The sequence below is a fragment of the Phyllostomus discolor genome, chromosome 1 (assembly GCF_004126475.2).
Source record: "Phyllostomus discolor isolate MPI-MPIP mPhyDis1 chromosome 1, mPhyDis1.pri.v3, whole genome shotgun sequence".
In the NCBI taxonomy this organism is placed as follows: Eukaryota; Metazoa; Chordata; class Mammalia; order Chiroptera; family Phyllostomidae; genus Phyllostomus; species Phyllostomus discolor.
The window spans coordinates 198876078-198902386 of NC_040903.2; the positions used below are offsets into that span (position 1 = coordinate 198876078).

The window sequence follows — 26309 nt, forward strand, 5'->3', positions numbered from 1 at the left end:
TTTTCCCTAAAACTGCAGTTTTTCAAAAATCACTTTTTAAAAGTGTATACTACTCAGTGTTTTGTAGTATGTTGACAGAGCTATAGAACTTTCATCACTACCTAATTTTAGAACATTTTCATTACCTCAAAAAAGAAACCTCATACCCATTAGCAGTCACACTCTACTTCCCCATCTCCTCAGCCCCCAGCAACCACTAACTTACTTTCTCTGTCTATGATTTGCCTCGTTTGGAAATATCACATAGAGAAAATAACATAATGTGTGACCTTTTGTGACTCCCTTCTTTAACTTAATGCTTTCAAGGTTCATCCACATTGTGGCATGGACATGTATTACTATTCCTTAAACCCTCACTACAGTCTTATAAGCCAGCATATTTATCTCGGTTTTACTGATAAGGAAACTGAAAGGTTAAGTGCTTTGCCCAAGGTCTCACAAAGTTAGGGAAATACTCAAACCCAGGCCTCTGTCTCCATGGTTCAAACATTTTTACCACGCCACATGTCTCAAACGCCTCAGCATTCATTATATACTTTTTAAATAGAAAAAAGGAAAGCCATATATACACCAGAGCTAGCAAAATAACCTTTTTCCTTCCTGTCGCTATGCTCACCCACAATGCATCTGAGTCCAAGGGCAGGGAAACTGGTCTTTCACTCCCAGCGGCTCCCATGACAGCCCCGCCACCTTGAGACTGTGAACGCAACTCAAACCCAGCGAAAGGCTGTGGCAAGCAGGCTGCACCACTGTGCTTTCTTTCACACAAGAGGGCATTCTCTGTCTCAAACCAGCGTGTAGTTTGGAGCGCAGCTCAAACAAGAAAACAACAGACAATGAACAGAACCGGCCTTTGGTGCATCAGAGTCACCAGGCAGCTGAAGTGTGGCCCTGCTGGCACTACGAGCCAAAGCCACAAACAGAGTGAGGATCTCCACATCCCAATTTGGGACGCTGTCTGCCAAACGAGAATGACCGCATCTGGTAGCCAGTACCTTTCTCCTTAACTGCTCAGTTCTCACGGCCCATTTACCTTCTTGCCTCCAATGTATCCTCCAGAAGCACCAAAGCTCTTGGTGAATGTTCCCATCATAACGTCCACATCCTCAGGATCCAGGCCAAAGTAATCTACCACACCTCGACCTGTGGGGCCCAGGGCCCCGATGCTGTGAGCTTCATCTAGGTACAAGTACGCCTTGTATTTCTTCTTCAGGGCAATCACTTCAGGAAGGCGGACAATAGATCCCTCCATGCTGGCAAAACAGTAAAAAATACGTACACTGAGACTTCTTAACTCCCAAAATTGGGAGCCAGATACTTTATTGTTATTAATTTAGTTTATTGCTTTGTGAAATAGTCTAACAACTCTGCCTGTGGTTTTAAACCGGCAACACTAGATAACGCTGTTGCCGTGCAGGCCCTCCAGGGGAAGGGAGACTGGATCTTTAGAAACAAGTACCAGGGCACAATTAATCCTAGTTCGCCACAGAGGAACAAAACTCCCAGAAGATTCTTCGAAAGCCTGTAACTATAAGCAACATTAGACTCTGCATCACACTGCGTATGCAACTGAAATTCATAAGAAAAAACTTAAAAATATGGGAGGTAACAAAGTAAGTGCAAGGGCTGCAAATAGGTAACCAAAATAGTTCTTAAAATTAAAGGTGTATAATTTGTTTTGACATTATTAAAAACATATTCCAATTCTTGACCTTATGTATAAACTCCCTCTACAAACAGTAAAATAAGGGATCCAAGTAGAAGGGGTCTCGGGGACCATGTAGCATGATGGAAAGAGTGAGGCAAAAAGACTTCTGTTCTAGTGCTTACTCTGCTTCCATCAGGAAGACAAGACTAATAAAGCAGGATTACCTATATATTCCCTCCACAAGGATCAGAATCTTCTTCCAGGGCCTTCGGGTCCGAGGCTGACCGTACACAATGGCATCTTTCAACAGCTTCTCTAGGCTCTGCATATCTACAGCACATACAGAAGACCGTCAGCATAAAGTACCTTCCTCTTTACCAACTTTATTCCAGAAACGATTTCTTAGTCAGGAAGTGTGTCTCAGATAGCAAAGGATATTAACAAGATCAGAACAGGGCAGAAAAAGATAGGGCAAAATGAGGGAGGTACTGCTAACCTGAATTAAAATCTCATTTAAACTGTAACAAATGTTCAAAACCACAGAAACTCAATGAATGACTGTGGCACAGCTGAGTAAGCTGGTTAGCAGGCTTATGAAATGACCAGTGTCTCATGTTAAATACCTTGTGATTCAGTTAGCTTTCTCTGTATTTGTAAAATCACTTGTATCTTTAATCCTAGTGAGTCATTTAGAAATAATGCATTAAGAAGACTGAGCAAGAGCATGAAGAGCTACTATACACCTCCTAAAAAGCAAATATGGGGGGAAAACTTCAAAGACATGCCCATTGCCTCTCACCTAAGATACTCTTCATTAATGCTTTTTAAATAGCTTTATCTTGGTAGTGGGTTAAAAAGACACCAGCCTGATTAGTGCCTTAGATGAACTCCTAAATGCACACGTCTCTGTCGTAAGCAAGCTTGACAATCAGTTGAGACTGTTCCCTGTCTGGTCTGATCTGCTATGTGTGCACAACCAAGTTCTTATGGTGGTTCTCAAGGTGGTTCACGGGTACAGGAAACAACGTGGCTAGTACTGCCATTAATGAGGGTCAAAATATTCCTGTGAGGGATAAGTGCTTTGAAGACCATTGACTACACACTTAAATTTTTTGCCTTGAAACACTGTCCTCAAAAACTGCCCCTCCCCCAAAATCTATGCAACATCTGGGGTATACTTAATGAGCGTGGGAGGGGCACCATCATAAAATCTGATTTTATAGTCTTTGCTGCTCCTCACTGAAGGAGGGGGTTACAAAGTCACATGATTTTGCTCTTTTCATAAAAAAGTACTTTGGTGGAAAAGAGAAACAAGGTAATAAAAACACAAATAAGATGGCCATAGGCGGTGACTGTGTTTACACCTCCAGTTATTCCTAAGAACACAGTCTGTCTGCTCCCCAACCCAGACACAGGAGAGGTGGCCACAGAAGGGGGTCCAATCTGAGGCCGTCTGTCCTGCCGCAGAGGGCAGCGTGTGGCAGCCAGCAATTGCCAGGCAACAATGTGCTCGCTGTTTTAGTTTCCTCTGTTTACATACAGAAAAGAAGGGGGGAAATCGATATTGATTCAAAATTTTAGATGAAGAGGAAATATCTGTAGTAGAATACTTAACCATATTATCAACTTAGCGAATAAATTCAGTGTCTCTCCCATATTATACTCCCCAAGTCACATGAATAAAAATTTAAATTTGAAACTACCACAGAACTACCAGAAGAAAATAAGAGACTAACCCTATTATCTTTGAATATGGAAGGCATTAACACAAAATCCAAGTCATTAGACAATAAATGTGACGCCATAAACATTTTAATAAGTCTGCACAGCAAGACACTGAAAACAAAGTTAAAAGTAAAATAAAAAGTACTGTAATATAAAAGAAAAGATAAAGGGCTCTTATAATTAGTAAAAAAGAGAAACCATTTAAAAAAGGCCGATTTACAAAGAAATACAAGCACAACATTGTATAAACAGTTGTTTGATACCTAATAATCAAAGAAATTAAGATGTTATTCACTCACTAGAGTAGACAGGGTTTAAAATGATTCATAATGGTCTGTGTTGGTTTGTGAGTCACTATCACGGTGTTGAGTAAAAATCCGCACAAATGCGTGGAGGCAATTTGGAAAAGTACAGAAACGTGGGAGCCCTTTTACACAGGCATCCTAGGACTGCCAGGAATGCATCCTGAGGCACTAGTCAGACCACTGAGCAAAAAGTACGGTACAGGTAGCACCGTTTCTAGTAGAACAATCTGGAAACAGACTGAGAGATGACCGAGTAAGGGCATCTGCGGCCACTGCCTGCCTCCCCGACACCAGGGGAGGAGCAGAGTCACATGTATTGCCTAACCGAGTTCACAATGTGTTGTAAGAAAGAGCAGGTTCCACAAAGGTAATAAATTAGCAAGTCACATTTACATAAACAAAATGCTATTTGCATCATCCTCATTGTAAAGCACTTTAGACAAGACAAAGACAGAAGGAAGAAAGTTATTACCATCTGTAATCTTCCAACCAGGAGCGCAAACCTAACACTTGGGTGTGTGCTCTTCTAGACTTCTGTCTGTGCATGTACTTGTTTTGGTTAAAGATAGTATTAAACATACAGTTCGGTAATCTTTCTTTCCTCCCCAGATGTGTTGTTTAACTACAGAAGTTATGCATTTTTATTGCAAATAATTATTTTAGTAATACATAAAGATATTTCCCTTAGGGAGAAAGTCTGGCTTAGTACCACCTTCCTCTGTGCTTTTACAGGATGTGTTCACATCTGTACCTCGGTACCTGTACGCTGTATTCTAGCTACTGGCTTGTCTACAGTCTTCATTGTTAGAGACCCTTGAGGCGCCTGCTTTAATCATCATCTCAACACCCCTAGTGTTATGGCAAGATACACCCCAGGCATCTAGAAAGTCAAATGAAAGGAGAATGTCCTATTTTTATCAATAGGCTTCCTTCTGCCTTTATTTTTATCAGGTGGAAGACAATAACTTTAAAAAGACTGCACCAGAAGGACATTTTAAATGTTGCTACTTCAGCTTCACTTATATGTCCTATTATTAATGTAGCCAATGTTACCACGGTCACTAATCCAAAGAATGCTACACACACTGAGGTCAACTGCACAGCAAACTCACTGTTGTGTTTGAAGACCCGAATGGTTGCTCCTGAGAGCCTGGCGCCTAGCACCAGCGACGCGTGGTTCAGTTCATCACTCAGAATCAAGCAACCCTGCAAAATCACAAGCACAGGAAGTAAGAAGCTGGGGGGAGGGGGTGAAGGGAGGAGTTTCATTACACAAATTACCAAATGCTAAAGTCATTAGTAATAATAATATCTCATTAAGGAAGGCCTGTACAACTGCAAAGCTATCAATTTCAAAAAGTATGTACGTGTATATACATTTATATTTTGCAAAACTGACATAGTGATGCAACATTCTAGCCTTTTAATTTCTTCATTCCTAAAATGAACATAAATATTCAGCTATATAGCAACAGATTTTTATTTACACCTAAAATCTGCTCTATCAGATAGTCTCATAGAGTTTCGTGGAATTTCGTGAGTTTTGGCATGATGTACTCACGCATTCATGGAAAAAGTGTTTGGGGGAGAAGGCAGCAGGGGAGGTAATGTCTGCGGAAACTGCGTTCTTCCTCTCGCTCCTAGCCACACCCAGAGCTCCACGAGGGGCCCACGTATGAATGTGTTCCTGAGATGACATGAAGCGCAGGCTTAGTTTTGCCCTTAAAAATCACTAAACGAGCTTTACTTTGAACCCACGTAAACACGAAAGGTGGCCTCTCAGCGCAGTAGCCAGTGCGCCAGTCCCGCACACCCACGTAAACACGGGTTTCTGCTAAGGTGGCGAGGAAAGTCTGACGCTCTCGGGATTTTCACTTCCTTCCCAGTTCTTACTCTTCCACATCTCACCGAGGCTCCAGCCTATGCAATCTGAACTCAGACACAGGTTTCTCTGTCAATAATGGCTTCAAAATAATCGATTAGATGGAAAAAGGTATAGAAAGTATTAGCATGCTCCCAGGAGAATACAAGAAAAGATATACAGACGTGTGTATATATATCTGTATTTATTTGTTGGTTTATTTACTTATTTAATTCATTAATTACAGAGTATTCCTAGATACTTAACAAACTTACAATAGCAACTGTCTGAAATTTTTACTGTGTCAAGTTTTTATTAAGATTTAAAAAAAGGTTCCCTAATTAAAGATGTGTAGGTTAAAAATGAAGAGAGGTAGAGCTGGAGGTACCAATATGGTCTGGCAGTTTTCTGATACCTTAGTAACAATCAACACAGCAGACCCAGGTTTTGTAAATACTGTTCTCCAATAAAAGGAACCAGGGCTCACGGGAGAACTAAGTGGTTGACCCCAAGGTCAGGGGTAGGTAAAAAGAGCCTGATGCATCAAAGAAAGGGCTTTAGAAAGAAAAATGGCCAAAACTGGAACAACCTGAGCAACAAAATTATGCAATATATTAACATAAAGGAAAGGTGGATGAAAGGTACACAGGAACTCTCTGTACTCCCTCAACTCTCCTGTGAGTCTAAATCTATCTTTGAAAAAAAGTGTTAAAATTGAAAAAAAATGAGAGAAACTGAGGGAAAAAATAAAGAGAGGTTGAATTCCTCTTCTGCAAGCCTTCAAACCCTCTCCTTAACCATTCTTGGCATTACACTGTACTCTAAAAAGGATCCCCTCCCTCCCCTCTCCACCTACACAATTTTATCTTCTTCTCTTTCCATCTAATTTTTCTTCTGGCAAAATCTGCAATATGATTGTATTCTTTAGGTTTCTCACCTCCTTTTTAGACAGTCTTAGTCACCATTTCTGTATGTCAGTCTTTTTTTTTTCATCTAATATACTATGAAGCTCTATTACATCCTTTGTTCAAAACATTAAATGTCTAACATCTAGATGTTTAATATGTTTCAGGCATTATGGTAAGGGCTGTAAATACAGTATCACTTTTAATCCTCACAACAAATCTATGAGGCAGATACTATCAATATCCCCACTTTACATATGTGGAAACCAAGGAGTTACAAACCTTGCCCAAGGTCACAAGCATGTTAAGTGACTAAATAAAAAGCTTCTACTTCTCTAACACATGCTCTTCGTCAATAAACTGTCTGTCTCTGCCGTTAAGCTGAGTAATCAATCACCTCACAGAGAAATTTAGTATAAAATTTAAAGAAATATTAAGACTGGATTAGTTGCTGCCTTGGATGGCTTAAATGATATTTAATAACATTTCAACTACAATGTTTGATTTGCACAACAGATGTTGAAGGTAGTATCTCTCACGTCTGTATATAAGACATCTGATTCTAGACAGTGACTGTCAGAGTTTGTGAGCACACAAGAGAAGCAGGGGGAGACTACTCAACCCCACTTGTGTAAGAAAATGCTGAGAGATTCCAAATAAGAATCTGAAGTTTATGATGCCAAAATGTACCATTTATCAATGTGAAGTCAAAGAACCACACATTCATGCCTCCCAGGACGTTTGTCCATTGTAGCTCAGCTGTTGAATTTACCGGCACAGATTTGTTACTGTTTCCTTACACCCTTTTAATGTCCACAGGACGAGCAGTGACGTGCCTTCTTTCATCCATTCCTGCTACGGATCATTTCTGTCTTCTCTGTTTTTACCCTGACCAGTATGGCTGGAGAGCTATCAGTTTTATTCACTTTCTCAAGAACTAGTTTTAGTTTCACTGATTTCTCCTATTGTCTATTTTCTAATTCATTGATTTCTGTATTTACTTGACCATATCCTCCCAGTCTTTGGGTTTAATTTGCTCTTTGTTTTTTTCTCCCTAATTTTGTATGTTAGAAGTTTAGATGACTGATTCAAACTCTTATTTTTTCCTAATATAAGCATTTAAAGTTGTATATTTCCATTTGAGCATTGCTTTAGTTTCATCTCACAAATTATATTATAGTTCAAGTATTTTCTATTTGCCTTTCTCTGACCCATGAATCACTTTAAAGAGTGTTGTTTACTTTTCAGTTATTTGAGGATTTTCCTGATATCTCTGTTGCTGATTTCTAATTTAAGTCCACTATGATTAGAGAACATATTTTGAATAACTTCGATTCTCTTAAATTTGTTAAGGTTGGTTTAATAACACAGAAAATGGTCTATGTTAATAAATGTTTTGCTGTTGTTGGATGAAGTGTTTCATAAATGTTAAGTTGTTGAGCGCGGGCTGGGAACCAAAGTGTCCCAGGTTCGATTCCCAGCCAGGGTACATTCCTGGGTTGCAGGCCATAACCCCCAGCAACCGCACATTGATGTTTCTCTCTCTCTCTCTCTCTCTCCCCCTCTCCCTCCCTCCCTCCCTTCCCTCTCTAAAAATAAATAAATAAAATCTTTAAAAAAAAAATGTTAAGTTGATTAATAGTGTTTTTCAAATGTTCTATATCCTAATTGATTTTCATTCTAGTTCTTCTATCAATTATTGAGAGATGGCTATTGAAATGACTAATTACAATTCTGTGTTTGTCTATTTCTTCTTTCAGACTCATCAATGTTTGCTTCGTGCACTTGGAAGTTCTGTTATTATGTACCTACACATTTAAAATTGTTATGTCCTCACCCTGTACAGCGTGGCTCAGTTGGTTGGAGCATTGCCCCACAGACCAAAAGGTCACGGGTTCAATTCCAATCTGGGTACATACCCAAGTTGTGGGTTTGATCTATGATCAGGGCATGTACAAGAAGGCAACCAATCAATGTTTCTCTCTCGTACCTCTCTCTCTGTCTAAAAGCAATGAAAACACATTCTTGGGTGAGGATAAATAAATAAGTAAGTAGATAGATAGAACTGTTATGCCCTGACTGGTGTGGCTCAGTAGATTGATTGCCGACCTGCAAACCAAAGGGTCACTGGTTTGATTCCCAGTCAGGGCACATGCCTGGGTTGCGGGCCAGATCCCCAGTGGGGGGCACACAAGAGGCATCTACACATTAATATTTCTCTCCCTGTCTTTCTCCTTCCCTTCTCCTCTCTAAAAAATAAAAAATTTAAAAGAAGCCATCTTAAAACAAACAAACAAACAAACAAACAAATAAATAGAATCATTATGTCCTCTTAATGGAGTAACACCTTTATCATTACACAATGTTCCTCTTTAGAAATATTCCTTGTTTTGGAATCTTTATGTTAAGATAGTCACACCAGCTTTTTTACTATTGTTTACATGCTGTATCTTTTTCCCTCCTTCTAATTTTAACTTACCTGTGTTTTTAAACTTAATGTAGCTTTCTGGTGGAAGCCTATTCAGTTTTGTCTAATCTGATAATCTCTGACTTCTACAATACTTGGAATGTATAAACCACTTACATTTAATGTGATAGCAATATAGTTGGGTTTAAATTTCCTCTCTTGCTATTTGTTTTCTATCTTCCCACCTGTCCCCTGGGGAAACATATATTTATATAACTGAAAATGACTTCAGAGTTAACCTGATTCAAGTACTTCATATCACAAAAAATAATAATAATAAGTAAATAAATGAGGCTTAGAAAGGTTATGACACTGTTCATAGTCCCACAGCTAAATTTGACCATATAGCCAAACAAAAATTCAAGTCTTTGGCTCATTAATCCATTGATTTTTTTCAATACCATGCATAGATATCATTGTTCAAATGAGAATAAATAACCTTGAGGAACTGTTCAAACAGACAGTGCCAATCTGCTACAGTGTGATTTACATCCTCTTATCGCTTCTCTTTTCTGCTGTCCCCCCACAAACTCTGCCCACAATCTAAATGTGTATGTATATATATTACTTTAACTTACATTATTAGTAACCAATATTACTAACACACACACAGGTTTTGTCCATGTAATTCTGAGCAACATACATTACAGTGAGAACAAGTATGTATTTTCACGTTTTTCTATTTATAAACAAACTACCTGTTAAATAACTTTCAAAACTAAACATTCTTCCTTCCATAATTTCAACCTTTTATGAGGCTTTATTTATTAGAATCTCTTCAAAACTGGAAGAAGTGAAGAAGGCAAGAGCCACCTAACGGAAGAGGGAAGGATCATGGCTTCCAGCAAGAAAGCTTCAACCGATACAGTCTCCACGGGACACCTTACCCAAAAATCTGTGACAGAAGTATCTCTGGGTAGCTATGTTTAGCCTAAAGTTTAGAATAGTTTCTGGCTTGCTCTGAATGCTTTAAAAACAAAGTAAGATACATACAAGGGAGTTTTCATTCATGACAGACTCGGCCTTACTTTGCTAACAAGAGCAGGGATGTTCATTGAATTTGTAGCAAATCCCATGCCATATGCCATAGCAGCTTCTACTCCCAAGAAACTCGCCACAAGCTTTTCTAGTTCTTCATGCTTGTCCAGGTTTCCTGTGTGAAGAAGTTAGTGAAGTCAGTATCACCAAATCCCAGTTTAAACATTACTCATTATTAAAAGAAATCACAGAGACCTTGTCAAGAGGGTGGCATAGGTAAAAGAGGTACTCACTTCTTGCCACAACCACATCAAAAATACAACTAAGTTACAAAACCACCATCATTCAGGTGGTTGAAATCTAGCTGAAGGGAAGTCCCACAACTGAGGCTTTGAAGAAGCCGCACTGAGCCTGGCAGGAGGCACAGAGATGAGGAATGGGCTGTTCCCAAACCCACATGTGGCGAATAAAAATCAGGAGGAATGTCTCTACTGCTGAGATCCCCGCCCCCCGAGGAGTGAGGGGTCCCAGGCCCCCCACCAGACCTCCCAGTCCAGGGTTCTAGTGCCACGAAAAGAAGTCCCCAAAACCCTGGCTGTACAACCCAGCGAGGCCTGTGGCTGAAAGAGGCAGAGGGCTTCCAGAGTCCCAGGCAGTTCCTCTTAAAGGGCCCACTAAAGGACTTACTGGGACTCACTCCAAGTTCCAGCACTGGGGCAGCAGCTAGAAAGACATTAGGGACATATAGGGAGGAACCAAACTGTCTGGCTTTAGGGTGACAACTGAGAAGCAGCTTTCTCCCAGACAGAAGTGCTGGCAGGGGCTACTGTTCCTTTTCTGAGGCACTCTCCTGCCCCCCCGTCAACCCTCCCCCCACCAGCCAGCAGGTGGATGCCATTACTGAGCCTCCATCAACCTGGCTAACATTGTTTACCCAGCCCTGGTGATTCCGTACTACCCAGCTTCTGGGTCTGCCCAAAATGTTTCCAGTGGCTTTTCCCTATGAACAGCCTGTCTTTGCTCAGGCTTTGGAATCTCCTAAAATGACTCAAACAAGCAGCATTTGGCCTTGGTGTGCCCCATACCTCTCGACAAGTGGTCCCAGGCCCAGCCCTAACAGCAGCTGGTCTTGGTTTGTAGCTTGGCCTCTTATAGGCACCTCCGAGCCCATCAAAAGTAGCAACCATCTGCAGATCGCTTTATAGCTCCCACTAGGTAGCCCCAAGGCTGAGCACAGGTAGCAGCTGACCTTGGCCTGAACATCCTGGGAGGCCCCAGAGCCAATGCACCCAGTGACAGCTTCAGACCACACTGAAGCACCACCTAACCACCTCCACAAGAGACACACTCAAGGGGAGGACTCTGGGCACCAGAGCCCTGCTGAATTAAGTCCGGCTCTGTGGTGTGGGCCCTGGCACAGCTGGTCCTCCATGGTGGTTGCAGCCAATTAGCCTGGGGTAAGTCCCTCCCACTGATGTGTCAACAGCAAGGCTCAACTACAACAGAAAGGTGTACACATCCCCCACACTGGGTTGCACCTGGAGTGCCCAGCTCAGGTAAAAGGGAGGCTGTGCCACTGGATCCTACAGGACACCTACTGCATTAGGCTACTCCCCCAAGGCTGGGAAACACAGCAGCTCTACCTAATACATAGAAACAAACACAGGAAGGCTGCCGAAATGAGACGACAAAAAAACATGTTCCAAATAAAAGAACAGAACAAAATTCCAGAGAGAAAACTAAACAAAATGAGACAAGCCTTCTACTAGATATAGATTTCAAAACACTGGTTATAAGGATGCTCAATGAACTTAGGGGAAGAGTAGATGAACTTATAGCAAACTTGAACAGCACAAAAAAGGACAGTAAAACCATTAAAAAAGAACCAGTCAAAAATAAAGGATACACTAACTGAAATGAACAATAACTTACAGGGAATCAGGGGTGCTGGGAGGAAAAAACAGAGAGCAAGAAATTGAAAATGTGTTTGGAAAAAATTTAACAGAAAAATTCCCTAACCCGGTGAGGGAAATAGACACATAAGTCCAAGAAGCACACAGAGTCCCAATCAAGATGAACCCAAAGAGACCCACGCCAAGACATATCATAATTAAAATGCCAAAGTTAAAGGCAGATTCTTAAAAGCAGCAAAAGTAAAGCATTTAGTTGCTTATAAGGGAGTTCCCATAAGATTGTCTGCTGATTTCTTAACAGAAATTCTGCAGGCCAGAAGGGACTGGCAAGAAGTATTCCAAGTGACCAAAAGCCAAGGACCTATCCAGCAAAGCTATCATTGAGAATCAAAGGACAGATAAAGAGCTTCCCAGACAAGAAAAAGTTAAAAGAGTTCATCATCACCAAATTAGTATTCTATGAAATGTTAGAGAGTTTTTTTTTAAGAAGGGGGGAAAAGAGCAAAATATGATCAATAAAAGGGCAATAAATACCTTGAAACTAAAAAATGAAATAAATGAACAAGCAGAACAGAAACTCATAGATACAGAGAACATTTCCATGGTTGCCAGATAGGAGGTGGGTTGGGAGATGGGTGAAAAAGGTGAAGGATTAGGAAATACAAATTGGTAGTTAAAGAACAGTCATGGGGATGTGAAGTACAACACAGAGTATATAGTCAATAATATTTTAATAAGTATGTATGGTGTCAGATGGGTGTGAGATTTACCAGGGTGATCACTTAGGAAGCTATATAATGTCTCATCACTAGAGTGTACACCGGAAACTAATATAGTATTACATGTAATCGAAGAAAAAAAAAAGAAATCATAGTCTACATGTTATAACCTTTTCAGGCTAAGGTATAAAGGAGTCAGTATTATGAAGAGCAACGGCTCACAAACAGCACAACAGTTAAACTCAGATTCAGCACCTGTGGTAGAATTTCTGCGAGAGGGCTGCCAACAATTTCTCCCATTCCTGTTCCCACGTGATAGGTCCAGGTCTAGGCGTAGGAGGCCCATAAACATCTGCTTTTATACTTTTGAAGTTAGCTGCCACACATACTAATCTAACTAGCTTGTTATAAAGACAGACTATGGACAGAAAGGGACTCTGGAGGATAAAAGACTAAGGGGAGGGTGTGGTCAGCCCTAAGCTTGTCCCACTGCCCAGCCGAGGTGCAGACATGAGGGCGAAGCCATCCTGGATTCTCCATCCTCTGTCATAATGACCCGCCCTATACCCCACAGAACTGAGATCAATGTCAACCCCTCACCAAACTGCAGGATCACAAGCAAATAAATGTATGTTTCTGTCTTATGTCACTAAGCTTTGGAATGGTTTGTTACACAGCAAAAGATAGTGTAGCACCTTCTCTCACTTTGATCTGACTGGCAAATTTGTATTGTGACTTTACATTAGTGCTCAATTCCTTAAGGATGGAATAACACTGATCAGGGAGAATGGCTACATGCAAAGACAAAAGATGCTGAGAAAGACTGCTGAACTTGGATGCTATGTGTCCTTAAAGCTTAATGTAGTCATTTAACCTCTGTGGGCCTGTTTCTCCTCTGTAAAATACCAATAGTAATATTTGCTCTCTCTACCTCGTGACATGTTATGAGGATCAAGAGATATAATATGTTCAAGCACTTTATAAAATATCAAATGTCACAAAGATGTGTGGTTTCTGTATCTTGTCAGTGCTCCCTTAACCACATCACTGGGGACCCTGAGTGAGGACAGCCCTGCTGTACTTGCCAGTCTCTAGACCCACAAGAAATAACAATGAATTGTTGTTTTAATCCACTGAGTTTTGGTGTGATTCACAGTAATAAATATCCAGAAAGGTGCCTTATGACTTCTACGGTTATCAGTCTCTGGAACCAAATGGAAGAATTTGGAATCTTCCTTTTAACTAAATAAATGAAGTCTCTTTACATGAATCTGTTATCCCTTACATTTTATAGACTTGTACTACTAATGAAAATAATTAGCATGTATTGAGTAGTTACCATTTTACAAGCACTTTACACAAATTAGCCTATTTAAATCTTAAAACAGTCCTATAAGGCAGGAATTATTATTAGCCCCAGTTACCAGTATAGAAATAGATTAACCTCCATATGCTCATGGGCTCAGACATTAACAGTGCTCCTTAACCACTACCATTTGCAAAAGTCAATAAAGTCAACATTAAAGTTATACATGGAACAATAGTACAGAACTTTTCTAGAGATATTCTGTATGTATAACATAATGGAAAAGACAGATATATCTCAAAGTGTGTTGAAAGCATTAAAATCATCCATCAATTTAGAAAAATAAAGCATTCTTTACCTGATCTAAACTACATGGCCAAGTATGTACCTGGGCACTTAATATTCTAGTTCTCTATCAGTATTATTCCCTCCTGAGTAAAAGAGTTGAGAACATCAACTAGCCAAATCTAGCCTACACTCACCAATTTCCTGCCGAGTGCTGCACACACCAACTCCATACTCCTCTAGGACTTTGGCAGCTGCCTCTTGACACGATCCAGTATTCCGTGCAAATCCAAGATAGTTGTAGGAACCCATGTTTATAACACCTTTAATTGTATTCCCTGTGTACCTGTATTTCAATAGCAAGAAAGTTCATGAAACCCATGAGCAAGTCAAATGTTTACATGTGACAATAAATACAAAAGCAAGCACTATATATAGGAAGTAGAGAGAATATGGTCTGAATAAAAAGTAGCTCAAACTCACTACCAGTAAATGAAATGAAAGTTAAAATACCAGTTTACATTTATCAATAATGATAAAGATTTAAAAACTGACCATATCTAGTGTTGGCCATGGCACTTGCATGCACTGTAGATAAGAATGTCGGTCAGTACTTTTTTTTGAAGGCAGTTTGGCAGTACTTATCCATTAAAAGATACACAGACTCTTGGACTCAGCAATGCAATGCCTACACAATGGGCCATAGAGACACTACACAGCTGACCATTTCCCTTCCCCAGGCACACAAACCAGCGACATCCCAAATTGTGGAAGCTCAGGGTGGCCCCCTAAGTGAGGATGACATGGTTCAGAGACTCATGCAGCGAGGACAAGAAATAAACTGCTGATCTTGAGATTTGGGAGTTTTTCACATAGGATGATGAGGCCTAACCTGCATGTGTGCACTACATACATCAATACAGTAGGATACTCAGCAGCCATACAAATAATGAGCTTGCTGCAGATATACACAAGAAGGATGTTACTGATATGTCAGCAAGTAAAAAACAAGACGTAAGATGATTTCTATATATGATGCCATTTCTGTACATCGAAAAACGACCTATGTGTAACCCTAGTACCTACAATGCCCCACAGAAGACACATGGAGAGATAATACACAACAAACTGATGAGTGGTTACCTCTGGGGAGTGGATTTACAGGGGGATAGTGGAGGCTGTCATGGGGGATTTTCAATTTACTTGTATTGCTTGTCTTTAAAAAAAATGACAATGCAATTGTATAATACTTGAGCTATCTCAACAACAAAATAAAATTTTATGAATACAAAAAGTTTTCTAAACTACTCGATTCATTTAAGCAAAAAAAAAAACTCCATATAACCTTGAATCATTTGAGAAATCAAAATACCCAGAAACAAATTCAGATACTTGACTCTGGGAAGTAGTATAATAGAAAGGACAGTTTGTCTTTGTCCTTTGTTTTGTTTTACTAGGTCAAAGTTTGTTTTCAACCATAACCCAACAATATATCAAGCTAATAAAAAATGTATTATAAATGTCTCATAACGATGAACAACATGCAAAAGACCACATCATGCTGTGGCGTACTCTCAGCGTCTGCTGTTTTGACAAAATACAGTTAAATCTGCAACAGGGTATTTTCTGAAGTGCAAAAATTCCTGTTTTGTTAAGAAGTAATGTCCCAAACCAGACCCACCTGAACGACCAGTTGTAATCACGGGACTCTCTCTCCATGATGTCCACGCGGGCCCCAGGCACGCTGCAGATGGGCCGGTTCCAGTTGTCTCTGATCCTCATGTACAGGTTCCTCGTGTAGAAGTTTTCGAAATCCTGATACAATGACACAAAGTCCTGCCAAGAAATGGCGAAATACCATGAATTTAACTGAGTCACTTTTTAAAACTTTATAACTTCCCTTTTCATGCTGCAAGAGCACTAAAGAATGAGAGGTCAATTTCACTGAATTAACAGATATGGAAAACATTTCCAAAAGGCATAAATTCTGTCCGTTTCAAAACAACCCAATCAGGTAAAAGTCATGTAGCTTTGATGGCTAACCTATAAGAAAAGGCCGCAAATAACTATACGATTGCATGAATGTAGAGCCAAAGAATTTAATAAAGCAGGTCTCATAAAACTTAGTTGCACATGTCTGTCATTCAATGGTTTTCCTTCCTAATAAATTCAAAAAGACTGCTCCTCTGCCCACTACCTCAAGTAAAATACTGATGTGGGGAAATGCCATAAAAAACGTACAATTTCAGCTTCAAATAAGAAAAATAATTCCAAAAATAAATTCCATTCTTGGTATATTTTCAAGGACCAAAATGAAACAAATTCAAAGAAAAATGATAAACAAGAAACACTAAGAAGTAACTTATAAAAAGAACCCTATCCCCTATTTCTTTCCTTAGCTGGGAGTTTTTATAAAAATTTTAAAAAATATATTAAAAGATTCTCAAAATGAATTTCCATAACCAGAGAGTTTAAAGCCCTTCTTTCCTCCACGAAATTAAGTTATGCTAAAATTGAGTCTGTAAAACAAGGAAGTCACAGTGGAACTAAAATGAGTGAATGATGTGCTATGTCCCGTGTGGTCTGTGACCACTGCTCAGAACACACATGGCCAGACCACAGAGAATCTACTTAATTCCTGGAGGTAAAGGGTAAACAAGGACAAAAAAACAAACTGTACTACAGCTTACTACAGTCAGAAAACCACTGGGCTCTACCCTCAGGTCCAGGCCTGGTGCTAATCTAAATTCATCTGGTAAATAAGCTAATCAAAGCCATTTGAAGTTTATGCCTCATTTTAGTTAAAAGATTTTCATTGCTAAAGAAGGCTCTATATAAAACTTTAAAGTTATTAGTACTGCCTACTAAATAAGCCTCACAGTAGATAAAATTCATTTACAAAGGCCCAGGAGAGTCCAAAAGTAGTTATAAGAATTTGCAGTACCTGATACCATCTCTCTTGCAACTGGCTCCAACATTTACATTTCCTTGAGAAAATATCTATAAATGGTATGTCTATCACAACTGAAAGTTTATTACTTCAACAGTATGTGCCTTTTGATAGTCTCCTCTTCTGACAAGAATCTGAGGAACGAAGCTTCTGGTCAAGGCGACCACGTGGGTCAAGGTGGTCCTGGCACCCTCCCGTGACCACATCAAAATGACAACTCAACTACAAAACAACTGTCCCGGAGAAGTGATTAAAATCTAGCTCAACAGAAGTCCTACAACTAAAGATATACAGAGGCAGCCATTTGTTGAAAATAAAAAGTATTTAAAAAAATAAATCAAAGTGATGGATGAGAGCAATGCGGACAGAACAATCCAGAAGAAAGGAAGAGTGGAAGATGCAAAGGAGAAGTGAGGAGCCCAGGTGGCTGAGAAGGAAGAGGGAAATGGAATCCAGAGGGGAACTGGCCTTTGACCCTCAGCCGGAGGACAGAGTGCGTGCAAGAGCAGACCGGTCAGTTGCACAAATGTGCTGGTGAAAGGGGAATTCCGGTCGGGGTGCACCAGGCCAGCAGAGGACGTGTGAAATACACATGCAGGAGCGGGGAACGGAGGCTGCCCACGGATGTGACATCAGATGACCAGGCTCTGCCAGGGGAGCTCGAGTGTAAAACCGGAGAGCAGGTCTCACAGGTGCCATGTGAGCAGTAACTGGGGTCCCCAATCAGCATTTTAGGCTACAGTTGGCAATGGGGACTTATCCAAAGAACAATCACTGATTAGCTGTCTGCACCGAAAAGTATCAACTTCAGGATGAGTGATAAGTAACTGCATATCACCAGTATTTTAAGATCATAATACTATATAAAAACTTTTAGAAATCTTCCTTGACATCCTTTCTTTTTCGAATTTTACCAAATAACAGACAACATCCAATGTCCAGACTGCCATATTTCACATCTAGTATAAACTAAATTGTGTGTTATCCCCTCTCCTCTAAAGTTCGTATGTTGAAGGTCTAACCCCCCAACATGACCATATTTGGAGACAGGGCCTTTGCAGAGGTAGTTCATGTTAAATGAGGCCTAAGGGTGAGACCCCAAGCCAACGAACTGGCAACCTCACAGGAGGAGACACCAGAGCTCGCTCGCTCTCAGCGCACCTGCACAGAGAAAAGGCCATGGAAGAACACGGTCAAGAGGCACATCTGGAAACAGTGAGAGGCCTCACCAGAAACCAACCCTGCTGGCACCTGGACCTTGGTCTTCCAGCCTCCAGAAGTATGAGAAAATAAATTTCTGTTGTTAAGAAAAAAGAATATGGCCCTGGCTGGCGTAGCTCAGATGGATTGAGTGCGGGCTGCGAACCAAAGTGTCACAGGTTCGATTCCCAGCCAGGGTACATGCCTGGGTTGCAGGCCATAACCCCCAGCAACCGCACATTGATGTTTCTCTCTCTCTCTCTCTATCTCCCTCCCTTCCCTCTCTAAAAATAAATGAATAAAATCTTTAAAAAAGAAAAGAAAAAAAGAATATGATGAATAAAAATTGGAAAAGCACATCCAAACTCTTATTAAGGACTTTCCTTTGACTATTATTCACCATGGATTTATTTTCTAAAGGAAAAAACAAAAATCTTGTTTCCAATCCTTGGTACTGTTCCAAGAGAATAAACAGTAGCAACTCTTCTTGATCTCTTTTCTTTATAACCTTTCTAAACAAATACTCTATCACAAAATTTTATTAGCAATGGAGAGCAATATTTTTTGTTTTTACAATATAAGCATCAGAAGAAACGTAAGCGAGTCTGGTCCTATCTACCATTAGGGTTATCAAACTCCAAGACAGAAAAAGGCTGGAATGAGGCAGACCTTTGGGTAACCAGAGACAAAGCTGTCTGTGATTAGTAAGGAAGGGATGGATTCCAATCTCCTAAAAAGAGACTGCCAGAGTCAGGGAGTTCAACCTCTTCTTTTCATTAGAAGAATTACGTCCCCAAGATGGGAACAAACTGGGAGGGATGGTAAAGATCAAAAGCAGGTGGCGCAAAGTGCAGAAGAGAGGATTCGCTTTACCCCCTAGCTGAGTTCCAGGGTAGCAGCTTTAACTGCAGTTAAAGTTAGGCAGAGAGAGGTGCAGGGCAGCTAAGAAGCTCCCTGCAGCCTAGCAATGAATGCTAAGAAAGGGGACATGTAGGGGTCGCTATGGAGGAATGTCTGTTTCCAAAAATGTATCATATACTTTAAATATTCTAGGACTAGGGTTAAACTACAGGACTTATCTTTTCATTCACTCATTCAAACACCTTTTACTGGACACTCAATATATGTTGGATTCTTGGCTAGACTCGGAACACATCAAAGAACAAAACAGTTCTCTCTGTCCAACAAATGTCACCCCCACTAATTCCCACCCTCATCCGCCTCCACATCCCATCCCTCCAGCTCACTTCCCACACCCCTCTTCCTCCTTCTCAGTTTAGTCACTGAAATTATTTTAGTCAGGGCCAACTGAATGAAGACTCATTTGCTTAGTCACTAAACATTTACTGAGCAGTACTTTCCAGGCTCTAAACTAAGCACTGAGGATAAAAATGGGCAAGACAACCCCCGCACTCCCAAGAACTCCTCGTGAGGTGGAAAGGCACACCAAGTTACAACGCAGTACGACATGTACTCTACAGGACGCTTGCCCAGAGAGCGTGCTTAACTGGCAGCTGACGGCCGTGACAGAGTCAAGCTGTGCCCTTCAGGATGCGCTCTTCATGGGCACTCTTCCTGCAGATCCTCGCAAACCCCATCATGTTAGCGCCAGACATGGTACGTAGGGAACGGTAATACTTAGCTGAGACTACGCTCTGGATTTCTGGGCCTGAAGAACTCACCAGTTAGGTGACTTCTAGCCTCTAGCTTCAAAGAGAAAAAACCAAATTTGTGGATTTCTTAATCAAGGACTGGTAAGCATCTTACCAAAAGTAGTCTGAGGTCATCTCAATAATTAGCCAATGAATATCCATTACTATTTAAGCCTAGTTGAGGTGAGTCTTCTAAAAAACATCCTATATTGTTTAAAATAAATAAATACCATATGTTCTAGTGTCCATGTAGGCCTTAAGGTCACAAGGGGAAAGGCTGGGTACTACCACTTGCAGAAATTGACTTAGAACAATACATGGTTTGTCAAGAGCAATTCTGGCCAACACAGATGCACAATACTTTTAAATGATGAAGATAAAGATGATGAATAATCATGTGGATAGCAAAAATAGTTCTCATTTACTGAGAACTTACATGTCCTGCCAAGTGCTTTAAATATATTTTCTCTTAAATACCCCTGCATCCTCTTACAGAAACGATTACTCCCATTTTTAGAGAGGCTAAATGGCTTTCCCATTAGGGAACTAGTCAAAAGCAAAGCCAGGAACTGATCCAGGTCTTTTGACTCCCGAGTCTGTGCTCCTAACCCCAATGCCACACTGCTTCCCGTTCTGTGCTGCTGCTGCTGCATCGGAAATCCTCTCTGAAGCATTCAAGGCATGTTACACCGCTGTGCTCTTGGCCTTCCCACACTTTCGGTTTTCTGCACGTGCGAGTGCATGCACACAGAAACTGGAAGGCTGAAAAGGGTATTTCCCAGAGACCCTTACGATAGGGATGCGACAGGGTTGCGGATGTGGTGTAGATCCTACCGGTGGGGGACAGAGGCCGCTGTTTTACACCAGCGCAGGACACGAGCTCTAACAGAGCTTCAGGATGGCAGCACTCGCACCAGCTAGATTCCACATTCCTGCCTCTGCACCGGCTTTGTGGTTGAGCAGTGGCTGGCCGTGGCGGCAGCAACAGTAGTACTCATGGCAGGACCGGTTTCCCAGTTTGGGGTGGCGGCTTAGTTAGGGGAGGGAGGCCCGCACTTCACTGCTCCGCACCCTCCACAATGTTCTAAGTGCCTGATCCCCCGTTGGCTTGGGTAACTTTCAGTGATTTCGGTTTACTCCACTGAAACTTGACTGTTTCAAAACCACATTCCCTGTGATTATTTTGCAGAAACAAATATTTAATCAGTTATTACCTTCATTTTATACATTAAAAGAATAAAGCCTGTTGAAATCACAATTCAGTGATATAGCAGAAACTAAGTCTGGCACTATTCCAAATGGGACCCAGTTGCAACTTAGTAACTTTTACTTATTTTAGAGTCTAGGGCACAAATCTCAATATATCTAAGGGCAAAACCTCTCTCAAAAATGTACATTTCTGGCACACAACCACTGCTTTCATGTTCAAGTGGAAATCTTAGAAAACATGCTCAGAAATGTCTCGGTCCTTCTCAGTGTCAAAATGATTTATAGCTCTAACCTTGACCTATTGTGCCCAGTGGAGGGAGAAAAATGTCAAAGTGAACTAACTCTAGCAGTCAGTACAAAGTCTTTAAAGAACAAACCGGAATCATGAAATTGCTTTCCTTCTTCTATTCAAACTTCATTAAGCAAAGAAAAACAGGGTGGAACAAATAAACATCTACAAGCAACAGTATACAGTACTAATTTTTTAAATATATTTTATTAATTATGCTATCACAGTTGTCCTATTTTTTTCTCCCCTTTATTTCCCTCTGCCCTGTAGCCCCCTCCCACCAGCATTGCCCCACCTTAGTTCATGTCTATGGGTCGTACATATTAAGTTCTTTGGCTTCTCCATTTCCCATACTATTCTTAACCACCCTGTCTATTTTGTACCTACCATTTATGCTTTTAAAAAATATATCTTTTACTATGTTATTACAGTTGTCCCATTCTCCTTCACACCCCCTCCCACCCACATTGCCCCCCTTTAGTTCATGTCCATGTGTCATAAGTTTACTTCTACATTTCCCAGACTATTGTTACTCTCCCCCTATTTTCAACCTACCATCTATGCTACTTATTCTCTGTACCTTTCCCCCTCCTCCTCCCACTTCCCTGTTGCTAACCCTCCATGTGTTCTCCATTTCTGTGGGTCTGTTCCTGTTCTAGTTGTTTGCTTAGTTTTTGTTTTTGCTTTAGGTATTGTTAATGATTGTGAGTTTGCTGTCATTTTACTGTTCATATTTTTATCTTCTTTTTCTTAGATAAGTTCCTTTAACATTTCATAAAATAAGGGCTTGGTGATGATGAACTCCTTTAACTTGACCTTATCTGAGAAGCACTTTATCTGCCCTTCCATTCTAAATGAAAGCTTTGCTGGATAGAGCAATCTCGGATGTAGGTCCTTGCCTTTCATGGCTTGGAATACTTATTTCCAGCCCCTTCTTGCCTGCAAGGTCTCTTTTAAGAAATCAGCTGACAGTCTGATGGGAACTCCTTTGTAGGTGACTGTCCCCTTATCTCTTGCTGCTTCTAGGATTCTCTCCTTCATTTTAATCTTGGCTAATGTAACTATGATGTGCCTTGGTGTGTTTCTCCTTGGGTCCCACTTCTTTGGGACTCTCTGAGCTTCCTGGACGTCCTGGAAGTCTATTTTCTTTGCCAGAATGGGGAAGTTCTCCTTTGTTATTTGTTCAAATAACTTTTCCACTTGTTGTCCTTCCTCTTCTCTTTCTGGTGCCCCTATAATTTGGATGTTGGAACATTTAAAGATGTCCCAGAGGTTCCTAACCCTCTCCTCATTTTTTTGAATTCTTATTTCTTCATTCCTTTCTTAGTGGATGTTTCTTTCTTCCTTCTGGTCCACTCCATTGATTTGAGTTCGTTTCCTCCCCATCACTATTAGTTCCCTGTACATTTTCCTTTATTTCACTTAGTGTAGCCTTCATTTTTCTCATCTAATTTGCGACCAAATTCAACCAATTCTGTGAGCATCCTGATTACCAGTGTTTTGACCTGTGCATCTGATAGGCTGGCTATCTCTTTGTCGCTTAGTTGTATTTGTTCTGGAACTTGGATCTGTTCTTTCATTTGGACCAGTTTTTTTTGTCTTAGTGTGCCTATTATGTAGTGAGGGGCGGAGCCTTAGGTGTTCACCAGGGCAGGGCAACCCTGTCACTGGGTTGTGTCGCTGTATGTGGGGCAGGGGTCCAAAAGGGAACAATGGTGTTTGCTCTGCTCTCTGCTGGATTTCAGTCACTTCTCCACCCCCTCCCCCGCCCCCCAAGCACACTGGGCCCTTCTGGTGCTGATTCCCAGGTGGGCTGGCTTGTGTACATTCTAGGACCCTGTGGGTCTCTCCAACCAACTCTCCTGTGAGTCTCTCCAGGCACCTCAACCCTCACAGGTGTTTTCAATCAGTGTTTTGAGGCTTTATTTCCCAGCGCTGGGACCATGGGTTGCTCGTTCTGTCTTGCTCCCCAGTTTTACCTGGTTTATCTGCACACAAATGTGGGACCACTCGGTCCGCCAGCCACCTTGCACGTGACACCCCTCCACAATCCGCCATCTCCCTGCACCAGCCAGCCACCGCTTTGCTGCGACCCCTCTCCACCCGGCTGCCTGACTCCGCCCCTCCTACCAGTCTGAATGAATGTGTCTCCTTTAATTCCTTGATTGTTAAACTTCCATACAGTTTAATTTTCTGTCGGTACTGGTTGTTTTTTGTTCTAAATTGTTGTCCTTATTTTGGTTGTGCAAGGAGGCACAGTGTGTCTACCTATGCCTCCAACTTGGCCAGAAGTCCCCCATTTATGCTTCTTACTCCCCGTACCTTTTCCCCTATTATCCCCCTGCTCCCTCCCCACTGATAACCCTCCATGTGATCTCTATTTCTGTCATTCTATTCCTGTTCTAGTTGTTTGCTTAGTTTGTTTCTGTTTTTGTTTTTTTAGGTTCAGTTGTTGATAGTTGTGAGTTTATTGTCATTTTACTGTTCATATTTTTGATCTTTTTCTTAGATAAGTCCCTTTAACATTTCATATAATAAGCATTTGGTGATGATGAACTTCTTTAACTTGGCCTTACCTGGGAAGCACTTTATCTGCCCTTCCATTCTAAATGAAAGCTTTGCTGGATAGAGCAATCTTGGGTGTAGGTCCTTGCCTTTCATGACTTAGAATACTTCTTTCTAGCTCCTTCTTGCCAAAAGGTTTCTTTTGAGAAATCAGCTGACAGTCTTATGGGACCTTTGGAGGTAACTGTCTCCTTTTCTCTTGCTGCTTTTAAGATTCTCTCCTTATATTTAATTTTGGCTAATGTAATTAGGATGTGTCTTGGTGTGTGCTTCCTTGGGTCCAACTTCTTTGGGACTCTCTGAGCTTCCTGGACTTCCTGGAAGTTTATTTCCTTTGCCAGAATGGGGAAGTTCTCCTTCATTATTTTTTCAAGTAAGTTTTCAATTTCTTGATTTCCTCTTCTCCTTCTGGCACCCCGATGATTCGGATGTTGGAACATTAAGTTGTCGTGGAGGTTCCTAAGCCGCCCCTCATTTTTCCAAATTTTTGTTTCTTCATTCTGTTCTGGTTGAATATTTCTTTCTTCCTTCTGTCCAAATTGCTGATTTGAATCCCAGTTTCCTTCCCTTCACTGTTGGTTCCCTGTATATTTGTCCTTATTTCACTTTGCATAGCCTTCACTTTTTCCTTTTTCCTTTTTTTTTTTTTGCGACCATACTCAACCATTTCAGTGAGCATCCCAATTACCAGTGTTTTGAATTCTGCATCTGATAGGTTGGCTATCTCTTCAACCCTTTGTTTTATTTTTGGAGTTTTGATCTGTTCCTTCATTTGGGCCATATTTTTTTGTTTCCTCATGCCTGTTACATAGTAAGGGGTGGAGCCTTAGGTATTCACTAGGACAAGGCAACCCACGTCACTGTGTTATGGCAATGTATGTTAGGGAGTGATCCGAGACGGAACAATGCTACTTGCTTAGCTCTCAGTCAGCTTTCAGTCGCTTCTTCTACTACCCACAAGCAAATCAGCTTCTGGTGCTGATTCCTAGCGAGGGTGGGGGAGGATGGTTCTGTGTACCTTCTAGGATCTTGTGGATCTCTCCAACAAACTCTCCTGTGAAGCCGAGAGTTTCTCCTGCTGCCTCAGCTCCTACAGGTTTTTTTAGTCACAGGTTTGAGGCTTCCTATTCCAACAATGGAACCCTGGGTTGTGCAGCCTGTCTCGCTCCCCAGTCATTCCTCCTGGTTTATGTGTGCACAAATGTGGGACCGCCCGCTCTGCCAGGTACCACCTTGCCGCGAGTCCTCTCCACCCCAGCTGCCCATCTCCACCCCTCCTACTGGTCTGGATGAATATATCTTCTTTAACTCCTTGGTTGTTGGACTTCCATACAGTACAATTTTCTGTCAGCTCTGGTTGTTTTTTGTTTTTAAATTTGTTGTTGTCTTTCTTCTGGTTGTGAGAGGAGGCAAAATGTACCTACCTACACCTTCATCTTGGCCTGAGAGTATATGGTATTTAAACTCCTTTTAAATGGAAATACTTATTTTAAAAAACAACATTCTCACTGAGATAACTGGATATCAATAACACCAAAAAATAACAAACATTGACCTAAACGTTACATCTCATACAGAAATTAACTCAAAATGAATAAAAGTCTTAAATATAAAATATACAACCATAAGATATTAAGAAAAACCATCACACATTAAATGTCAGAGTATAAAATGATGCAGCTACAGCAGAAAAAACATTTGATCGTTTCTCAAAAAGGTAAGCATGAGTTTCCATGTAACCCATTAACTCTATTTTTGTATATACCCAAAACAATTGAAGACATATTTAAACAAGTACACAAATGTTTATAACAGCACCATTCACAACAGCCAAAGGTGGTAACAATCCATGTGTACATCAGTGGATGAATGGATAATCAAAATGTGGTCTACCCATACAATGGAATAGTACTGAATCATAAAAAGAAAAGGAGCACAGATACATGCCACAAGATGGATGAACCTCAAAATCGCAAGTGAAAGAAGCCAGTCACAGAAGGTCACATAGTGCACGATCCTATTTGCATGAAATATCAAGAATAGTTAAAACCATGGAAACAGAAAGCAGCTCAGTGGTTGCCAAGAGCCTGGGGAGAGGCTAATTGGGAGTGACTGCTTAATGGACATGGGTCTCCTTTTGGAGTGATAACATGTTCTGGGGCTAGATAGAGGAAATGGTTGCACAACACTGTAAATGTAATAAATGTCAATGAATTGTACACTTTCACATAGTTAATATTAAGTTATGTGAATTTGTGCAAAAAGTAAACGAAAAAATTCTCTGTTAGAAGAAATAATTCAATCTCAAGTTCAATCTATTCGTGTCTTTCGG

At 40.8% G+C, this 26309-nt stretch overlaps 1 protein-coding gene across 1 annotated transcript in view; it reads right to left on the reverse strand.

Annotated features, from left to right (window-relative positions):
* The window catches only part of SPTLC2 (serine palmitoyltransferase long chain base subunit 2), a 100291-nt gene that overhangs the window by 46102 nt on the left and 27880 nt on the right, over positions 1-26309 (reverse strand). Inside the window, exons 3-8 of the mRNA XM_028507075.2 lie at positions 15794-15948; positions 14310-14458; positions 9940-10064; positions 4791-4884; positions 1873-1978; positions 1034-1253 (exon numbers count right to left, since the gene is read on the reverse strand). Of these exons, the coding sequence (XP_028362876.1) occupies positions 1034-1253; positions 1873-1978; positions 4791-4884; positions 9940-10064; positions 14310-14458; positions 15794-15948 (849 nt within the window). The remainder of the gene's footprint in view (positions 1-1033; positions 1254-1872; positions 1979-4790; positions 4885-9939; positions 10065-14309; positions 14459-15793; positions 15949-26309) is intronic.